At 51.2% G+C, this 19,551-nt stretch overlaps 2 protein-coding genes across 2 annotated transcripts in view; both read left to right on the top strand.

Moving 5' to 3' along the window:
* The window catches only part of ZDHHC18 (zinc finger DHHC-type palmitoyltransferase 18), a 46,165-nt gene extending 44,902 nt beyond the window's left edge, over positions 1-1,263 (top strand). The window contains exon 9 of the mRNA XM_054011715.1: positions 753-1,263. Coding sequence (XP_053867690.1) covers positions 753-950 — 198 coding nt within the window. The 3' untranslated portion in view covers positions 951-1,263. The remainder of the gene's footprint in view (positions 1-752) is intronic.
* A 7,129-nt stretch (positions 1,264-8,392) lies between these two features.
* Positions 8,393-16,501, top strand: LOC128827812 (T-box transcription factor T-A-like). Its single transcript, XM_054011945.1, has 8 exons — positions 8,393-8,631; positions 10,082-10,346; positions 10,855-10,989; positions 12,422-12,483; positions 12,890-12,951; positions 13,706-13,885; positions 14,687-14,801; positions 15,833-16,501. Exons 1-8 carry the CDS (start codon positions 8,447-8,449, stop codon positions 16,077-16,079), a joined length of 1,251 nt encoding a protein of 416 aa, XP_053867920.1. The 5' UTR covers positions 8,393-8,446; the 3' UTR covers positions 16,080-16,501.
* Positions 16,502-19,551: the final 3,050 nt, after the last annotated feature.

Here is a 19,551-nt window from a genome sequence, read left to right as displayed (position 1 = left end):
CTAAGTGACTTGCCCAAGGAGTCTGTGATGGAGCACTCTCCCGAGTACCTGACTAGCCCACTAATCACTGGGCCACTCTCCCCATGCTGACTAAAAAGACCCCTGCAAAACAGACTATAGAATAAGTCCCAGCCCCTTTCTTCTGCTCACCTTCCCCCTTCACTCCATTCAGCCACCAATTGCTTAGACTACCTCACTACTGGCTGGGGTCGGCTTCTCCACGTCCTGTCCTAAACCGATAAGTAGGGTTGCTGCACGCTCTTACACAGCTGCTGTGTTCTGCCCCAGAGGCGGCTGCCTGTCATCGGCAGATGACAAGTCCTATGTACAGTAAAGCTCTCTAGCAAAGAATGAAAGACAGCAAATAATTTGCAGAGACAAGGTGGATGAGGGAATATCTTTGATTGGACCAACTTCTGTTGATGAAAGCGATGAGCTTATGAACTACACACAACTCTTCTTCCGGTTTCTGAGCTGAGAAGTTTCTGAGAAGTTGGTCCAGTCAAAGATATTCCCTCACCCACCTTGTCTCTCTCATATCCTGGGGCCAACATGGCTACAACCACCCTGGGAAAAACATGGAATTTAGTCAGCTCTGCTCCCTGTAAGCGAACTGTTCTGAATTAATTATTGTTTGCAGCGTTGTAGCCATGTCGGTCCCAGGAATGAGAGACAAGGTGGGGGAGGGAATCTCTTTGATTTGGTGTCTCTTGTCTCGCTAAATTAATCACATTATCTTTGTTCCAAATCAGGTCTTGTTTCCTTGCCTTCTCCACCACAGCAGAAATCACCCGCCCGGAAAGCGGGAACCCGTAAGTAGCTGGAGGGGGCTAGGCAGCAGGAATAGGATCTGGAGCTTCGGGACGGCCAGACAGCATGCAGGACAGAGCCTGTCTTTGAAGGTGGCCTTTGTGTGGCTCATGTCAAGGTGGCTGATTGTGGGTCAGTAAAAGGCAGCTCTGGATGGGTCTGGCAGGAAGCAGCCCCAGGTCCCAGTGCAGGAGGCCTATTGTCTCCACCTCCTCTGGTTATTAACACTACAGGAAAGGGAGGGTGTTCTCTCTTTCTGCCCTTCCCCTTTTCATCGCTGGGAGTGTTGCCCATCCCTCCTCCACCCCAGGCTCAGCACAGCAAAAGGCCTGACTCATTCTCCTAAGTCCAGGATGCTCAGCTGTCATTGTGCCTGAGGGTGGAAGGCGGAAGGATATTAACCATGGGGTCTTCTGAGCGGGTGACTGGGGAACCGGAGGGTGGGAGGCCAGAGACGGGGTCGGAGCTCAGCTGGACTGGTAATTAGTCACAAAGCCCTCCAAGCCTCTCCTCCGCCAAGGGTGACCAGACAGCAAGTGTGAAAAATCGGGACAGGGTATGGGGGGTAATAGGAGCCTATATAAGAAAAAGACCCAAAAATTGGGACTGTCCCTATAAAATCCGGACATCTGGTCACCCTACCTCCGCCCCTCCCAGAAGCAAACCCATCCGGAGGGAGGGAGGCTGCCTCTTCTTTCCCATTGGAGGGAAGTCTCCTGCTGGATTTTAAACACAAGCCATCTCCTACACACCACGTGCTTTGCCGACTCATGACCCTTGTTTTACTGATCAACCAGTCCACTTTGGTACCCTAAAGACAAGGTCTCCTTGTGCACTGCGCCCAGGTGCTGTTAACATATACGCCCTGCCCTCACTCTCCTATTACACGGGAACCAGTTGGGCTGAATACAAGCAGCGGCCTGTAGATGAGCAAGGCATCGGGTCCTCGCTTTTTCTTTTGCTGTAGCGATTGCCCAGTTCTCGTGATTTTAATCAACAAATCTGTTAATCTATAAGGTGCCACCGGACTCCTCGTTGTTTTTGTGGATACAGACTAATACTCTGATATGTGATACTTGGTGTTTTGCAGAAAGCCCCAGCTCCTGGAGCCAGGTGATTCTGTGAGACTCTCAGCTTTCATTAACAATAAAAGTCTCTTGCCCTCATGGCTGTGGAGAAAGACTGAGACCATGGCCTGGGTGCAGCCTAAAGCAGTGGTTTTCAAACTTTTTTTCTGGCGACCCAGTTGAAGAAAATTGTTGATGCTCACAACCCAATGGGGCTGGGGATGAGGGTTTTGAGGTGTGGGAGGGGCTCAGGGCTGGGGCAGAGGGTTTGGGTGTAGGGGTGAGGGCTGCGGGGTGGGGCTGGGAATGAGGGGTTTGGGGTGCAGGGAGGGGCTCAGGGCTGGGGCAGAGGTTTTGGGTGTATGGGTGAGGGCTGCGGGGTGGGGCTGGGAATGAGGGCTTTGGGGTGCAGGAAGGGGCTCTGGGTTTGGGGGGGCTCAGGGCTGGGGATTGGGGTGTGGGAGGGGGTCAGGGCTCTAGGCTGGGAGTGCAGGCTCTGGGGTGGGGCTGTGGATGAAGGGTTTGGGGTGCAGAAGGGAGCTCTGGTTTGGGGGGCTCAGGGATGGAGCAGGAGATTGGGGTGCAGGGTGGGGCGCAGGCTTACCTTGGGCGGCTCCCGGTCAGTGGTGCAGTGGTGGTGCTAAGGCAGGCTTCCTGCCTGTCCAGGCACCGTGGACAGCGCTGCGCCCCGGAAGCGGCCAGCAGCAGGTCTGGCTCCTAGGTGGAGGTGCGCAAGAGTCTCTGCGTGGCTCTCACCTGCAGGCACCCCTTATCCAGCTCCCATTGGCTGATTCCTGGCCAATGAGAGTGCAAAGCCAGTGCTCAGGGAGGGCATAGGCATCAACTTTGTGGGTGCTCTGGGGCTGGAGCAGCCACGGGGAAAAATTAGTGGGTGCTCTGCACCCCCTGGCAGCCAAGCTCTCTGCCTCGCCTCACCTCGCCCTCCCGAGTGCACCGCGTCCCCGCTCCGCCACCTACCTTCCAGTGCTTCCTGCTGGCTGCCACCAAACAGCTGTTTGGCGGCGTTAGCACGCTCCGGGGGGGAGGAGCGGGAACGTGGTGCGCTCAGGGGAGGAGGTGGGGAAGAGGTGGGGCCGGGGTGGGGATTTGGGGAAGGAGTTGGAATAGGGGCAGGGAGGGGGCGGAGTTGGGGCAGGGACTTTGGGGAAGAGGTTGGAATGGGGGCAGGGCCTCATGGAAGGGGTGCAGTGGGGGCGGGGCCGGGGCAGAGGGGAGGTCGAGCACCCACAGGAAAGAGGGGAAGTCGGCACCTATGGAGGCGGGAGCAGTGCGCGGAGCTCCATGGCCCCCCTGCCTAGGAGCTGGACCTGCTGCTGGCCACTTCTGGGGCACAGCGCAGTGTCAGAACAGGTAGGGACTAGCCTGCCTTAGCCAGGCAGCACTGCCGACGGGACTTTTAGCGGCCCGGTCAGCGGTGCTGACCAGATCCCCCGCGACCCAGTGCCTTCCATTCTGCGACCCAGTACTGGGTCGCGACCTGCAGTTTGAAAACCACTGGCCTAAAGGCTCAGAGACCAGAAGGCAAAGAAAAAGAACCAGTTTTTAAAACAAACTCATGATTTTGGAATGCGTGGGCCAGCGATGCTGCCCGCTGTACGGGCACCCCGACCGCTAAGGAGCTGCGTGTCTGCAGGAGAGAGCGTTTTCTGTGTAGACCTGCCCTAAGGGGGCACAGACACCACTGCTGAGCTCAGCCCAAACCCAGAAACCTCTCCACACCTCTGCTGGGTCTGTGCAGGGCATCCTGCTGCACCTGGACGAGGGGAAGGTGTGGTCCCAGGATCCACATTCAGTTCCACCTCCCACCCCCATGTCCTTCGAAGGCTGAGCAACTGCAGCTGGCAGTCAGCATAGCTCCTTCCCTGCACACGTTGAGAGGCTCTTGGGGAGCTGAACACAGAGGGAGTTGTGGGAGGATATCCCTGCAGCCTTCAGGTTAAGAAGCTGTGAGCTACCCAGCTCAGGGTCACCATTATTTCCAGGCACTTTCACTACCTGCCCCCTTGCACTAGGCCAGAGCTGTTGTGTTTGGGTTGCCAAGCTCGCAGGGGCATGTTTACATTCAAACAGAAAATTGATCTCAATTTAAAAATAAAAGTGAATGTCATGGACACACTTCTATTCCCACTGGGAACTGGCTCTGGATACTTGTGTGTGTGTCACACACATACACACACACACCCCTGTCCTGTGGACTCACATAGTCTCAATCACTTCCTTGTGAGATTTGGGACCATGAAGCATAAAGGAAAAGGAGTTGGGGGGATGGGGAGAGATCTCCAAACTCGATCAATCCTCAGACAGGCTGTGGGTTCAGGGCCGGGGTAAAGGTTTGGGTCACATCTCATTTTATCCCCACTGATTGGCCAGGGTGCAGCTGCAACAGAAATGACCATCTGGGGCCCCACTGTCATGCATAGACTTAATAACTCAAGGGAAACCTCCCATCTCCCTCTCCCACAGTGGGAGATGCTATCTCATCGGGTCCAGATCTCTCCAAAATACCCCTGGTGGGGGACATGACTGAGTGGCCACTCACAATGAGAGGTCTTCACAGCAGCTCACCCAGAACCCCACCGATCCTTGCCCCACTGTTCACCCACCCCGTATGGAAGCTTGAGCACAGCTGAGCTGCTGGCTTTGATCCCCTCGCACTGTGAATGGCGTGAGAGATTTCTCAGCTCTCTAGTGAAATTCCCAGCACCAGCGTGCTGAAGATTAGGCGATTCTCACCCGGGCTTCAGGTAGTTTGAGTCACTCCAGGCAGAAAATGTCATTCCTTGCCCTGTACCAGCTCCCAGTGTCCTGTTAATCTGCATGCCAGAGCATCTTCCGTTGTTTTCAGATGAGCCCCAGCAGAGGTTGTTTGACCTGTGAGAATCTGATCTGTTGCTAATTCTCTTCATCCTCTAAAAGGTGGGGGGTGATTAGGCAGAGAGATCCAGGTTTCCTGGGTCCCACATGGAAATGGGGGGGGGGAGAAGAAGAGAGGCAGGAAACATCCCCCGCTCCCCATTCAAACCTATGGGTGGGAAGGCTGAGATGCCTTTCAAGCAGTTTCTGTATCCGCCAGTGAGAAATCAGGCAGGTGCTGTGGGCACATGAGCAGAAGCAATGGATGGGAAGTTCTGCACCACCACATGCTGCTGCCTCTCGCTCATTGCTCCTCTGGGTGGCACTGGATGTCACCCAGGCCTGCGGCCAAGGGAAAAATCTCTCCCCCCCATGGTATCACGCAGTAGATCAGGTGCATTGTGCTTTTTCCCACCTACTTCCAAAGCATCAAGTCATGGCCACTGTTGGAGGCAAGACACCCAACTCGATGGGTCGTTGGCCAGATCCTGTCTTGCGGGCCCATGTTTGAATAGACTAGAGACAGACTCAAGCCACATGCTTTAAATCTGGATTTGCAACCCTCTTCCCCCATGCGCCACAGTGCAGGAGGAGGGGACGTGAGGCTTAGGCTGCTAAAGGGAAGGTGGGAGGGACACATGAATGAAGTCATCTGCAGTGTAGAGAACAGAAATCAGATGGAAAAGACGGGCCAGGTCAGTGATTGAGGGGAAAGGAATTAGAATCTACTTCCGGCAGGGCTCCGTTTAGCTGCGTGCTTAGTGCATTTTCATTATGAACTTTGAGACGGACTTAATCAATTCAGCATGACCAAGACCTGGGCTCCTGATTCATTGTCTTCATACGTGCTGCCCTCCCTCTCCAGCCACCATCCCAAGCCGAATATTTGCTAAGACTCCAGGACACATGAGCCAATGTCCCGGCCCCCAGGGTCCAGCGTCCTGCAATATTTCACACATGGGTGATGACGGATCATTGCCGCTGTGCAGGAATCTCTAACTCCTCAGACGTCGCAGCCAGTGAGAGCACAAGGCGAGGCCAAGCAAAACTCAACAGAGGAAACTAAAATTGTAAAGGCACTGGGCTGGGAGCCAGGAGATCTGAGTTCAATGCTTGTCTTTGCCACATACTCCCTGTGTGATACTGAAGAAGTCACTTATGCTCAGATTTTCAAGGATGCTGTAAGGGATTTGGACACCTTAATGGGACTCAGGTATCCAAATCTTCTAGGCAGGTTTTAAAACATTAGCCTTAACCTCTCTGGGCTTCAGTTGCCCATCTGTAAAAATGGGGTAATAATCATTTGTGGGGCCCCAGGCAATTGCCCTGCTTGCAACCTCTTAATCCTGGTCCTGCAGGCTGCAAAGCAAAGTTTGGAAGGAACTTGGCATTTCCTCACGGCCTCGTTCTCCTGCCAGGACCCACCACGTCTTACAAAACTTCACACTCTGATGGAAGAAACGTCAGGCACAAAGCACTGCTAAATGGCTACCAATATCCTGAAACAGAATCCACAGCGTGGACCCTGCGTCATCAGCTCACTTCTCCAGAGGCTCAAGCTACTTGCGGGTTAAATATCCCAGCTCCCCAGCCCAAGGGCAAACACACACATTTCACTGGCCTGCAGAAAAGCCAGCACGCCAGCTCTGTGCCTGCAAACAGAGCGGACAGAGGAAAACTCCCTCCGAGTCCTCAGAAAGATTAGAATAGAGCCAGCCCACCTCATTCCTACTCACTAACCATGTCTCAGGCAGACATGGGCCTGATCCCACATTCTGGAGCTTTGGGCAAGTCCAGAGCCACATCTAAGCTTCATAACTTGGGCGTTTCTATAAAGGGAACCCCAAATTCCAACGCTCTCCAGCTCTGCCCTGGATCCAAACTGGGCTGCTCTGGCCCATCTCTGCCATTCACTTTGCAGCGCCCTTGGAGGCAGCGAGGGCTCAGGGCACAGGGCTCAACAACAGGCCCTATAAAATCAACTGTGTTCGAGTTACAGCACCAGCAAGCAGCTGAGTTCCCCACGTCTGCGCATGCTGGTGCTCCAGACACACTCCGTAGGGAGAACATTTTACACCCCAGCAGGTGTGGTCTAGTGGTTAGTGCAGGAGGGTGGGAGCCAAGAGACCTGAATTCTGTTCCTAACATGCTGTGTGACTTTGGGCAAGTCACATCGCTGTTCTGTGCCTCAGTTTCCCCATCTGGATGATACTATATTTATCATAGGCTATCCCCCACAGGGATACTGTGAGGATAAATACATTGTTTGTGAGGTGCTCAGGTACTCCAGAGATGGGGGCCAGCTAAGTGTCTAGGCAGAGGGTATTTACCTATCTCAGTGGGGTTGTGAGGCTTTGTTAGGTTAATATTTCTACACGTATTATTTATTATTCATGTTGTGGTAGTGCCTAGAGCCCCAGTCATGGAGCAAGCTCCATTGTGCTGAGTGCGGCAGAGACACGGAACAACAAGACAGACCCTGCCCCGGGAGCTGACCAGCTAAGGTGTTAGCTTCGTTACTTTGAAAACACAAAGGGCTCCAGAGGTAGTACTAGCCTTTTCGCTGCAGAGCAGTGCCAGGCCCCAGGGCCTCAGCCCCACGGCAATAAGGAGGTGGGGTGCACCTGGGGTGTTTGGGTTACACGTACCGGAGCCCTAGCTGGTCACTGGTGTCTAGCAACCCTTAGACCTCCAGGCAACGCCTTGTCCAGACTCGAGCCACACATGCAAAGTGGGATTTTAACCCTTTTACTCAGCACTAATGTCGGGCCCCTTGTGCGTTGAGTCAAGCGACTAGACCTGAGCCTAGCCTCTGTGTGGGTGTGGCACTGGGATTGAAGCACGTGCTTTGCTGAATCGGGGCCTTAAACAGGATTGTTACTGCCGTCAGAGCAGGGAAAGGCAGAGATTCCCCTCCCTTAACTCGCTCTAAGCTCTCAGTCACTGCCTGGCTGGGGCAAGCAGCATTTCGCCCCTTGCTATAGCTTTCTGTGGCAATTTGCTAGATGTATTTGCCAACGTGCTATTGAGACTTTTGCACAGTTTTGTCCTCCCTCCCCACCCACCATCCAGGGATTTCATAGGGGAAAGGGAGATCCTGGGGCAGAGGGACGCAGGTGAGGGAGAGGCGGGAGGGGCTACGGCACTCCCCACCCCTCAAAGCTCATAGTTTCCTCGCTTAACGACTCCCTCAGCTGGTGTGTTTGAGGAGCTGCCTTTTCCTGGACGAAAGGTGCTCGGCTGTCAATGGCAGGACGATCTCTTCCCCTGTCACCTGAACCGGGGGAAGCAGTGGTTGCAGGGACTGGATGGAACCCATCTCCAGAGCAGGGACGGAGATTGGGTTTCCCACTGAGTTTCACGTGGACATCAAAGCTTCTCCCCCTCCAGCTGGGAGGAGAGCACACTGACCAGCCATACTTCCCCCTCCCCTCCATCCCCAGGCTGGCCAATCACCGCCTCACCTCTCTGGGAGGGGGCACCTACTAGCTCTTTTTAGCCAATGAGAAAGGAATCCTTCCCCCCAGCCTCCACGTGTCCTGCTGAGGGGGGTGGGGGTTTAAAATCCCAGAAGGGTCTTCACCCCCTCCCCAGTGAGTCCCAATGACAAGCAGGTCTGGGCCTGATGCTAGGTGCTGGGCTCCAGGGCTTTGCTGGGGGACTCCCAGAGTGAGGCAGAGGGGAAGCCAGACACCATGAGCTCAGTCCCCAGCCACCAGTGGCTGGACCATGTCTTCAGCGTGGTGCAGAGCGAGTTGGAAATGGGCCCCGAGAAAGAGGATGCCTCGGAGGGGGAGATCAGGGTGGTGCTGGAAGAGAAAGAGCTGTGGATGAACTTTAAGGAGCTCACCAATGAGATGATAGTCACCAAAACTGGCCGGTGAGTGCAAAGAATTCTTTCTACCCCTCCTCTGAGCTGTCCGGAGGTACCCTCTCCTTCCACCCCTCTAGCTACCTCCCTTAAGTATCTTTAAGATGCCCATCACCAGTGCCTCCAGGCCCCAGATACCACTGATCCACCAGGACCCTGTTCTCCTCCTAGCCCCCATTTATGCTGCTCTTTGCAGCAGGGCGCTCACGCTTTGTCTCCAGGAAGCCACCACTGGTTGTTTTGTGGCTCTGAGCTCCTTGTGGCATGATCACCAGACATAGGGGGCTGGGAGGGGAGGTCTCTCTCCCCCCACATTAGGGGGTAGGGGCCAAGGTCTGGGAAACACCTTATTTTAAATCCATAGGGCTTTAGCAGAGCTGCAGCGCTACATTCGTCTGATTTGTACAAATTCCCCATCAGGGACTTATGCTTTACCAGGGCTGTAAATAGCCAAGTCTTTGTGCTGGCCCTCAGCACGAGGCTGGATTTCACCTGGGCTAGACGGAGACCGAGAGCTGCTGCAGAGAAGATGGCTCTGACGGATTCCATTGCTTGGACAGTTATGTAGTCGGGCGGCAAGGACTCCGCATTTACAAACTGGGGTGTTTCCCTCTCTCCCCCCCAGACTGATCAAGGGAAACAAGAACAGTCTGATCACTTTGATCTGATGGGAGGTGAATTTAAAAGGGTCATTCGTTTCCCCTCCCTGTTACGGGAATGGGACAGACTGGTCTGTTTTCTTTGAAAAGAAAGAAAACTGACGGCAAACAGATCCATTTATATTAAAATGAAAAAGAAGGTGCTGCTCTTACTTAAACCTTCCTGGTAACAGCTGTTACTTCTGGCATCCCCAGCCTTTCCAGGCCATTGGTACCAATTCACCCAGACTCTGGCCCTAGCAACACAGCAAGGTTCACTCTGCCAGGGGTCGAGACAAGGTTTACCCTTTCCTGGGGAGCTGGGCCTAACCTTCGTCACCCCCAAGTTATGGTACTGTGCTGTAGCCCTGTCTGCATAGGCAACACCCAATCACATTCTAGCACAGCCAGGCAGGCCTGTTGGAACACTGAGGGGGCACGCGAGTTACTGGGGAGACAGGTTCAAAGGCTCCAGCTACTTCCCCCGGCCTCTCATTCACACCGACACCCCGAGAAGCTTGGGCACTGCTCAGGGTCACAAGGAGCAGGCTGTGCTCCATGCATAGGAAGGTGAGCAGCAGACACATTCCAGGGAGCAGGACAGTAGGGATAACTACGGCATGCCAGTGCCACTGCGGGGAGAAGGTCTGTGAGACAGGTGAAGGGTTAAGAACTACACTTGTTAAGGTGGCGGGAGAGAGACCAGCGCTGTCATTAAACCTGTGGCAGAAATGAGTTTGCAACAACAGCTGAGAGGAGCGAAGCAGCCAATAAAGGAGAAGCGAACAATTAACCGTCTCCTCCTCCTATCCCCTGCGTAGGAGAATGTTCCCAGTGCTGAAGGTCAGCATCTCGGGCCTGGACCCCAATTCCATGTACTCTCTCCTCCTGGACTTTGTGGCTGCAGATGGGAACCGCTGGAAGTATGTCAATGGGGAGTGGATTCCTGGCGGCAAGCCTGAGCCCCAGAGCCCCAGCTGCGTCTACATCCATCCCAAATCCCCCAATTTTGGGGCTCATTGGATGAAAGCTGCCGTTACCTTCAGCAAAGTCAAGCTCTCCAACAAGATGAATGGAGGGGGGCAGGTAACTCTGGAAGGGGCTCACGGGGAGGGGGAGGGCAAGGGGGATAGCCGATCTTACAGCCAGCGGGAGAGCTCTAAGATACCTGCCCAAGACAGCAAGTGAAGTTTCTATTTCCCTTATGCCATGGAAAGTATTGGTCACGCTGGAGCAGCAGCATTGGCTTGTGCAGTCATTCTCCAGAGCTTCCAGGCGACAAGCTGGACTTTGTTAGTGGCCCAAAGATGCCACTAGTTTGCCCTGAGCAAATACATGCTCCAGTAGCTCACTGAGCGCAGTGCAGGAGCCTAGCTTAGAGAATAGCCATGTGGTTACACCAAGGTGCTCATGGCCCTATCGTATCCCGTTATCCAGGCACCTGCAGGACAGAGTGGAGGAGATACTGCAGGCATGGGGTGCACGGCTCCGGCCTGCATACTGACTGCTTTTCTGGCACTCTGAAAGATCAGGTCCTCCGATGATGAAGCTGAGCCTGAAGGCCACTGTTTAACGTGTTTGTTCTGTCCCTCAGATCATGCTGAACTCCCTCCACAAGTACGAGCCCCGCGTCCACATCGTGAAGGTCGGGGGGCCTCAGAAAGCGATCAGCAGCTTTGCTTTCCCGGAGACCCAGTTTATTGCCGTCACCGCCTATCAGAACGAGGAGGTAAGTCGGATAACTATGTCCTGCAGATAAGAGTGCGCTTGGGATTTTTATCATGAAAGGCACAGCCCTATAGATCAGAGGCACGTGGACCACTTCCCCTGCAACCATGCTGTGGTCATCTCTGAGATGGAACCAGGCAGCTGGTTAACAGCACAACATTTCAAGACAAAGTGAAGAACGTATCCAACTGGAACCCTTTCAATACTTTCCAGCACAATGCACTGTTTCGTTTCAGTGTCCACGTTCTGTTCCCACCATCACCTGTCTCCAAAGGCATGCCCTCCTCCCTTGGGCAGATCCAATACACTGCACGTCACTTGGAATCCACTTTCCTTTATGGAGTGTAGATCATAAAGCGACTCCCCCAGCCCTTCATTCCTCTCCCCCAACCACAGAGACCTGGTTCACAGGGCAGGGCCTGGGAGAAATCAAACATCTGTTTATCTCTTACGCGCACACGCTGCTCCCCAAGCCAATGGGAGCAGTCTCACTGACGTCCATGGCAACAGGGACAAGCACGTGACACAGAGAACGATCCCTTAGAGCTGGGAGCTCAGGGGGAAATGAAATGCTAAACCTAGTCCTGGACACTGCTGGAAACAAAGGCATTTTAGGTCTCTGCTACTGAAAGCCAGCTCTGCACCTTGGGAAAGGCTGGAAAGTTCACACCTTGTGCAGTCACAGCTGAAGTCTACATAAGAATTAGAGCCAAATCCAGCCCTGATTTACAACCCCATTATTTCAGTGGCATTCCCTGGGATGTAAGGCTGGGTGGAATTTGGTTCTTAATGTGATGCCCTGCTCTGCCTTCCCTGGGGAAAAAAATGCTGCTTCTCTTCTGTTTTTAGTGTAAAATGGCTAGTGAGGCAGTGTTGGCTAATGGGTAGAGCCTGGGGCAACAAATCTGAGCAGTCTAATCCTGGCTCTGACACTGGTTCACTTGGCAAGTTGACTCCTCTGTGTGTTCAAGCATCCCCACCTGTAAAACCAGGACAGCTCTGAATCTCGGGGGGGGGGGGAAGAGGGGAGAGTATTTTGTTAGCAGCTTCAATATGAGAAGCCGTTAGACAAGTGCTTATTAAAAAATAAAAACCACTAGCAGGCATGCACCATTCATGAGCAACCCTATAAACGAACCTGTAAATAAGAGGGAGGAAAGTTAGAAAGATTCCCATTTCATGCTTCCAAGGAGCGAAGACAAGTGGATTTGAGGCATTCATGAGAAGCACCTTGAAACAGCAGCAAAAGGGTCAAATTCTACTCTGTTACACAAATGTAGCGCCACTGTAATTTGCTTAATGTCAGTGGAGTTAATTGCAATTTGATACCAGTGTAGGATTTGGAGGGGTGTTGGAGATATGAAGAAGGGTCAGGAGTGGCTGAAGGTTTCTATTTAAGAAAGCCGAACTGCAACCGTCTTCTGTCATTTCAGATCACTGCCTTGAAAATTAAACACAATCCCTTTGCAAAAGCCTTTCTGGATGCCAAGGAGAGGTGAGTGCTGGCTGAGGGAGACTGAGGCCAGCTTGCCTGAATCATTAGCAGTGCTTTGTCCCTCTTGGGCTCCTTTCATCTAAGCATGTTCATAAATGGGAATGACTTAAGCTTCACAATGCCCTTGTGAGCAACTGTCCCCATTATACAGATGGGAAAACTGAAGCACAAGAAAAAAACTCACTCAAGACCACACCAGTACCTCAGTGGCAGAGCCCAGAGGTCCCACCTCACTTCCCCCCTCTAACCACCAAGCCCTTTCCCTCTAAAGCAGCTGGGAGTCAGGATGGCACCTGGGTGTTGTGCCACTACTGTAAAGGGACCCTGTAAATGAACTGTATTCAATGAATGCCTGATGTTGGTTATTAACTGGAGACTTTATTCCCTCTCTGTATTCTCCATGTAGGTGTGAGTCCAAAGACATTCTTGACCCCAGCAATGAAGCTCATCAGGCTGGCTATTCACAGCGTGAGACTTCCCCTTTTCTGACTGATCTCTGGGACACTAGGACATGAACATATGAAAGGCCCAATCCTGAAGAGCACTGAGGCCTAGATCCCCCCAAGTGTATTTAGATTCCTAACTCATTTCAATAGATGTTAGGAGTCTAAAAACCTTTGAGGAACAGGGCCCTGAGTGCCCCAACTCCCCCTGGAGCCAGTGGGTGCTCAGGACAATCACAGGACCAGACCCTACCAGCGTTTACAACACTTTTTGGGTTCCCTAGCCCCTCACAGCTGTACTGGAAACAGGTTCAGACCGGGATGCAGAGTCCATGGTTTGTATGATCTGCAAATGAAGCCAATAGGACCTCGCATGGTTGAGATGTGAAATTCTCTCAGGCTCAGATTACTGTTATAGGCCAGCATTGTGTATCTGATTTGGGGTCTGTCTCTCGCAACAAGCCCAAAAGTTAGAGACCTACCATTTAAAATGATGCCACCTTTGTTCCTTTCCTGGACATTTTGGAGACTCTGGGTAGCGGGTAGCATTTTCAAAAGCAGAGAAGTGACCTTGGCTCCCAAGTCCAACTGAAAACCAATTAGACGCAGGCTACTACATGACTTAGGAACTTCTGAAAATGCTCCCCTCGGTTCCAGGGTTTTGTATTTCTGACATTGCTAGTTTCTAGTCCAGCTCTGTGCCATGCCATTGGACAGATCTCTGATAGGGTAGCTGCCTAAGGAGCCCTGAGTTACCTTTAACTATTTTTCTTTCACAGTTGGGGGTTGGTTTCTGCCAGGCACCAGCTCTTTCTGTTCCTCTCCTGCCCAGTCTTCGTTCTCAGGCAGTCCTGGCCTCTCATCTGGCCACAGCTCATACTGCGAGACCCACTCCGGCCTGCGGAACCAGAGGGCCTCACCTTATCCGAGCCCATACAGCCAGATCAACGCCTCACCAAGTAAGGACACCCCAGCCACATTCATCTTCCAGACTCTGGACTGGCCCAGGACTTGGGCTGCCTGTAAAGTTCGCTGCAGCGACTCAATGCAGAGAGCGGGGCAGGGGGAGGGAGAATTGTCCTCTAAACAGATGGCGCATATTATTAAATGGTTCCCTTAGGGTCGGCTTTTCAGAGGTGCTGAGCCCCAACAGCTCTAACTGACTTCAGCTGGAGTTGTGGGTGCTGAGCACCCGCTGGAAATCAGACCCTCACTGCCCAGCAGAGGCATCACCACGGCTGCCTTCACTCTTGGATACCCTCAGGGGGAGAAAGGCCCATCGCCACTGGTGAGAGTGAGCACCCAGGCCTGCTCCATGGAGTCCTGTCCAGTGCCAAACAGAATCAGGCTGCTACGCGCCACCCAGGCTGGAGTTCAGTACTGGGGGGAGTCTTTCTATATAGAATTTGTAAAGGGCTTAGACAAAACTCTCTCTTTTAATCTCTGTCTATGGTACTTCTCTGGCATCTATTACTGTAGCACATGAGCACCCCACAATATTTAGTGTATTTATCCTCCCAACTCGGGAAGTGCAAGTAGCCCCAGTTCAGATGGGGAACTGAGGTACACAGAGGCTAAGTGACTTGCCAAAGGTCACATGGGAAGTCTGTGGCAGAGCAAGGAATTTAACCCAAGTCTCCTGAGTCTCAGGCTAGTGCTCTAACCACTAGGCTAGCCTTCCTCTCTTTATAAATGTCAGTTGCGACTATTATTGTGTCTCACCGTTTGCTCTACATCCAAATAATCTATTTTTGCTTTAGCTAATTATGTAGATAACTCCACTGGCCTCTCCCTGGTGCCTGCCCCTGACAGCTGGCCTGGCCTGAGTCTCTCCAGCTCTATGGGGGTTCTACCCAGCACTGCCTCCCCCTCAAGGTACGGCACAGACGTGGATACTTTCTTCAATGAGGGAGAGCGCTTTTATCCCTAAAGAATGAAGGGAGCTAAGTGGGGTTAATGTCCAGTGGTAGCTGGTCTAGGAGCTGGTTTTGCAGCCTGATTTTCACCTCATGGAGGGGGGAACATGGGGTCTTAGTTTAGTCCTTAACTGAGCGTTACATGTATCAGGACACTCAGCAGATTGTCCTCTCTATATGTTTAGGGTTAGAACGAGCCTGACAGCTCAGAGCCGAGGAGCTTGGGCAGTGACCGAGGGAGGCGGGTACTCAGGAGAGATCGGCCGAGGTTTACTTATAGGTGGAAGAGGGCTCACGGCTTGAGTAGCATGGAGTGGTGCAGGTAGAGGGGGTAGCAATGCAGAAATTGGGGGTGCTGAATCAAGCAGGGCTGTGTCTGCAGGGGTAGGTTTGCGCAGCATTTAGGGGAGTGAGCACCAGGTGAACGAAGAATCAAGAAAGCAGGTAAGTTGCAAGCTAAGCTCTCAGCCTGTTCCTAGGGAGGTACAATTTTTTTCTCCCCACCTAGAATTTGCCTTGTAGGGAAGGACGGAGGCAGGAGATGAGATCCCTGCTCTCCACTGCCAAAGATGTGAGGAGGGAGTTTTGCAGGAGGGGCACCCCCCACCCTGAAGGGGCTTGTCTCCTCTACAAGAACTACCTCATCAAGGGCTTAGTTAAAATGTGTAGTGTGGATGGACCCTACCCATGTTATATCTGTGCCATCAGCCTTAGGCATGTCTCCAGAGGGGTTACATGACCTAGTGACAACACAGCTATGTTCTGCCCATGTTGCAAATTTTAACCCGTCTCCTGACGGGACTGTGATGCAGTTACAGATGGGCTGTAAGTGCACTCACAAGCCTTCTAGTCCCATCCCGTTTCCTCAAAGCTGAGTGACTTTGAGCACGGAGAAGTGTATCAGAATAAGGCGGCCAAGGAGAGGAAAGACCAGCTGCACTCCTGGAAGTGAGTGAGATAAGCCATGATGGTAACTCTTTCACTTTACAGTCAATATTCCAGCCTGTGGTCCCTCACCAGCAACTCTATCAGTCCTGCTACTCAGTCCAGCTCCAACCCCCAGTTCCCGAGAGGCTCTTCGGTCTCTTACAGCAGCTTGGCCTCTGCTATCCCAGCCCCCTCCACATCCCCAGTCTACGACAATGCCCTGGCAGAAGTGCCCTCGAGTGATGGTCAGTATGACTCTGCTATTCCCCGACTGGCATCCACTTGGGCAACAGTCACTCAGACTTACTGATGCTGAGAAGCTGCCCTCGTTCATCTTCAAAGATAACTGGAAAGACGCCGGCAGAGGGCAAGGAAAGGGGCCCTGAACAATGGTGCGAACCTCTCTGCTCTCACAGCACGTAGCTGATTGCATAGTCCTACAAGATGAGAACACGTCTCACAACCTCCATCATTGTTTAAAGGCTGTGGGGTAATATGGAAGACGGACTCTTATAGAGCAAGCAGAGGATGATACGGGTGGTAATCTGTGCTCCGCAGCACCAGGGCATATCTCCAAGGAGAGAATTAACTTTACCCCCATAGTTTGGAAAGCGAAGAAGAAAGATGCAACCTGTCTGACTCTCAGGATGGTGGAGCAAATGAGGGCTGTCTTGTAGAGCGCACGTCCCAGCATAGCATGCTGGCTGGCTGGACCTTGTTATCAGTTGCACACAGGAGACCCAAACAAGGGCAATAAGATCTGCAAACACGTGTGGGCCACGATCTTGAAAAGCTGTGTATTATTTACAGAGCTTCATTGTAAATAAACCTTTCTGACAACTAAGTGTTGTTTGCCTTTTGCTGAAGACTGAAACCCAACACCCAACAAAACAATATAGTGCCATAAAATGCAGTGCTTAGAATGTGTAAGAGTCCATCCAGGGAACTAGATCCTGTCCTTACCGGGGCTCATGAGCTCCATGAATCAACAGGGCTTTGCCCCCTTTAGTCAGTGTGATCTGTGCCGCTGTACTCACTTCCCCCTCCACTCTCTGCCTCTTCCCCTACAGTCACAGACCCAGAGCTACAGGTCATAAAGTGACTGGAATAAAAAGATATCTTCATGAATAGTAAGAAATACTAGTCACCATTTCAGGGTGGGTCAAACTTTACTATGCCCCTTAGGAAAGGGGAAGAGAGAGAACACACACTGTGCCTCAGTGAGATGTCATCCAAGAAATATAATTTAAAAAAAAATAAAGAAAACCCCTCACTATATTTAATCACTTCCTGGAAAATGGATTAAAAATCCCAGCTGGATTCCAGGCTCTCACTTCAGGTCAATGGAGCATTTCAAGGCTGAAAGCTCTCTACAATAGCTAATTGCTAAACATACCCAGACCAGCTCTGCTTTGGAGATCCCTCCTAAATGAAAATGAATCAGGGAAGCGGGAACGAGGCTTTGGGTGTTCCAGGAGTGCGGCTATTTCACACATTGGTGTCAGCAGAAGGTTAGCCTGAGTCATTTGTCGACAAATATCTAACTTGGAGGTATGCGGCAAAGCGAGGTTGCGGGAAAGAGGTGGAGGACCAGAAGGAATTTGCTGCTTCTGATTCAAGCAGGGACTTACAACTGGGAGTTGGGGAGTCCTGCAGATAGATCAGCTCTGCTCCATAAGATGAGACTTTCAGAGCCACATAAGCTTGCCATGCATTTAACTCCCATTTCAGAAATAACTACTGTCCTTTACCCCCACTTGATGTCTTTGTTAACTAGAGGCATGATCCAAAACATAACCCTTCCCTGCTTCTGGGAACTCCCAGATACACAGCCATGCAGGATGTATAAATACAGTGGGTGTAAACCCACTTATATCACCAACTTTTCTACCACCTCAGTTTTAAGGTTCTCCATTTCCAGCTCCATTTCAAGGCCACTGAGCAGAGAGGAACAGTTATCAACAGGAATGGAATTGGTCCCACTGCATTTCTACACCCTGCATTTCATTTTTCTTCTTCACCCATATCCAGTCTCATCTAGTATGTGGGTAACAGCAGGTACATTGAGGCCTGAGTGTCCAATAGGCAACACTTGCACTGAGAGATGCAGACAGCAACATTTCCCCGTGGGTTTTTCAGTGGAGCAATCGTCCCATTAAGTCAAGCCAGTTGTAATATCAACACTTACAGCTACCGTATAACTAAGGAGCAATAATTCATACAGAGGTACAGTTTAATTACTCTGTCTGACTCACCTAGTTCACGAACAGGAGAGACCTAGTTATTACTTTCGTAGGGGTCTGTTACCATACACGGTGGTCTGATGCCTTGTGTTTGCTGATCAGGCAATTGCTATCTTCTCTCCTCTATGATCTCTGTGGGTTCGCATAATGAGGAAATTCTGATACCCAAGTGAGACATTGCTTTCATCTGGTTATGCTCCTTCCATCTCCCCCGTCTCCCTGGGTCCTAAACCCTCCTAGCACAGGGACAGAATTTCCACACTACCCTTGGTTTTAAAGGTTCCGAAGTGACGAGATAGCACAGAGAGCAACTTCTACCATTAGCCAGAACGGAATGGAGAGAAAGTGAGAAGTAAAATAGTAAAGAAAGATACTTCCAGCTATCAAGGTGTCTTCACATTAGAGAAACTGAAAAGGTTAAAATTTAGAGGGACTTAGAAATGGATTTCCTGACCTATTACTAAGAATAGCTTAATGCTGGAACTCTGAACATTTACTTTTCACTACCGATATTGTTTGTTTTTTGCATTTCTCTCTGCCTGGAAAAAGAAAAGGGACTACTCAGTTTCACACTCTGCATTCTCCTGCACTAGCATAGTGCTGCAATGGCAAACACTACAGGTGAATTTAAAAAAAAAGTACTTCTGCCTTGGAAACTGAAAAAAGCCAAACAACATAGAAATGTTTCTTTTGGTCTTCAATTTTATATCAAATTTGACCTAACAATGCCCTCTTAAAGCACTATATTTCTCCAAGCTGTAAAATTCACATTTCAAACACCCTCTCAAGCGACTGTACGGCTAATAGAAGAGCAGGTAAGTTTATATCCCACATGGATTACAATACCTACATGCAACAGGGTGAGTAAAGGAGGGAGTATCAATCTAAATACATGATTAGACAGCACTTCAATCTATACACAATCACGGAAATGTAGCTACCACGGTGGTAGAGAATACCAACAGCAGGCACAACACCCACTGCTTAAGGCAGGCAGCAAGACCCTACTCTTATAAAAAGTGCCATGAAAACTTTGAACATACAGAGCAGACAGATCTTTGGTTTTTCAAGTCTAAACTCCAGAGTGGCCTTCATGACTTGATTGATATGAGGCAACCCAACCGTGTGTGTGTCATGTGCATCCCCATTCCGTCACCAACAAGCAACATAGTAGAAAGTTTCCTTCTCTGAGCCACAGCCACAATACCATAAGATGTAGGAAAATGCAGATCTCACTCTTCTACCGTGAGTCTTTAGTACCACCCACGTTTATATTCTCTATTAACCGTTAGTCTACAATTGGGGAGGGTATAGGGGAAGAGAGGGAAACTCTCCTGCTAAATTCTACAGCAAGAAGCAACTATATTATTCTTTACAATATTTCAGCCGAAAAGAGATGGAAAACTTGGTCTGAGCACAGGACTGGGAGCCAGGAACTGCTGAACATTAAAATTTTGGCTCTGCCGCTTAAGCCCTCTGTGGTTTTAAGTCTCTTAACCTTTTGGTGCCTCAGTTTTGCCATCTGTAAATCATTATGAA

Source organism: Malaclemys terrapin, chromosome 22 (assembly GCF_027887155.1).
Source record: "Malaclemys terrapin pileata isolate rMalTer1 chromosome 22, rMalTer1.hap1, whole genome shotgun sequence".
In the NCBI taxonomy this organism is placed as follows: Eukaryota; Metazoa; Chordata; order Testudines; family Emydidae; genus Malaclemys; species Malaclemys terrapin.
Note: the sequence above shows the minus strand (reverse complement) of the source record. Positions and strands in the feature narration are given on the sequence as shown.

What these genes read in the sequence shown, in the direction of transcription:
- LOC128827812 (XM_054011945.1), top strand. Translation starts at nt 8,447, where the DNA reads ATGAGCTCAGTCCCCAGCCACCAGTGGCTGGACCATGTCTTCAGCGTG. An exon ending in TCAGGCTGGCTATTCACAGC is followed by an intron (nt 12,952 to 13,705) that starts GTGAGACTTCCC and finishes TTTCTTTCACAG; the next exon opens with TTGGGGGTTGGTTTCTGCCA. An exon ending in CCAGATCAACGCCTCACCAA is followed by an intron (nt 13,886 to 14,686) that starts GTAAGGACACCC and finishes TTTTTGCTTTAG; the next exon opens with CTAATTATGTAGATAACTCC.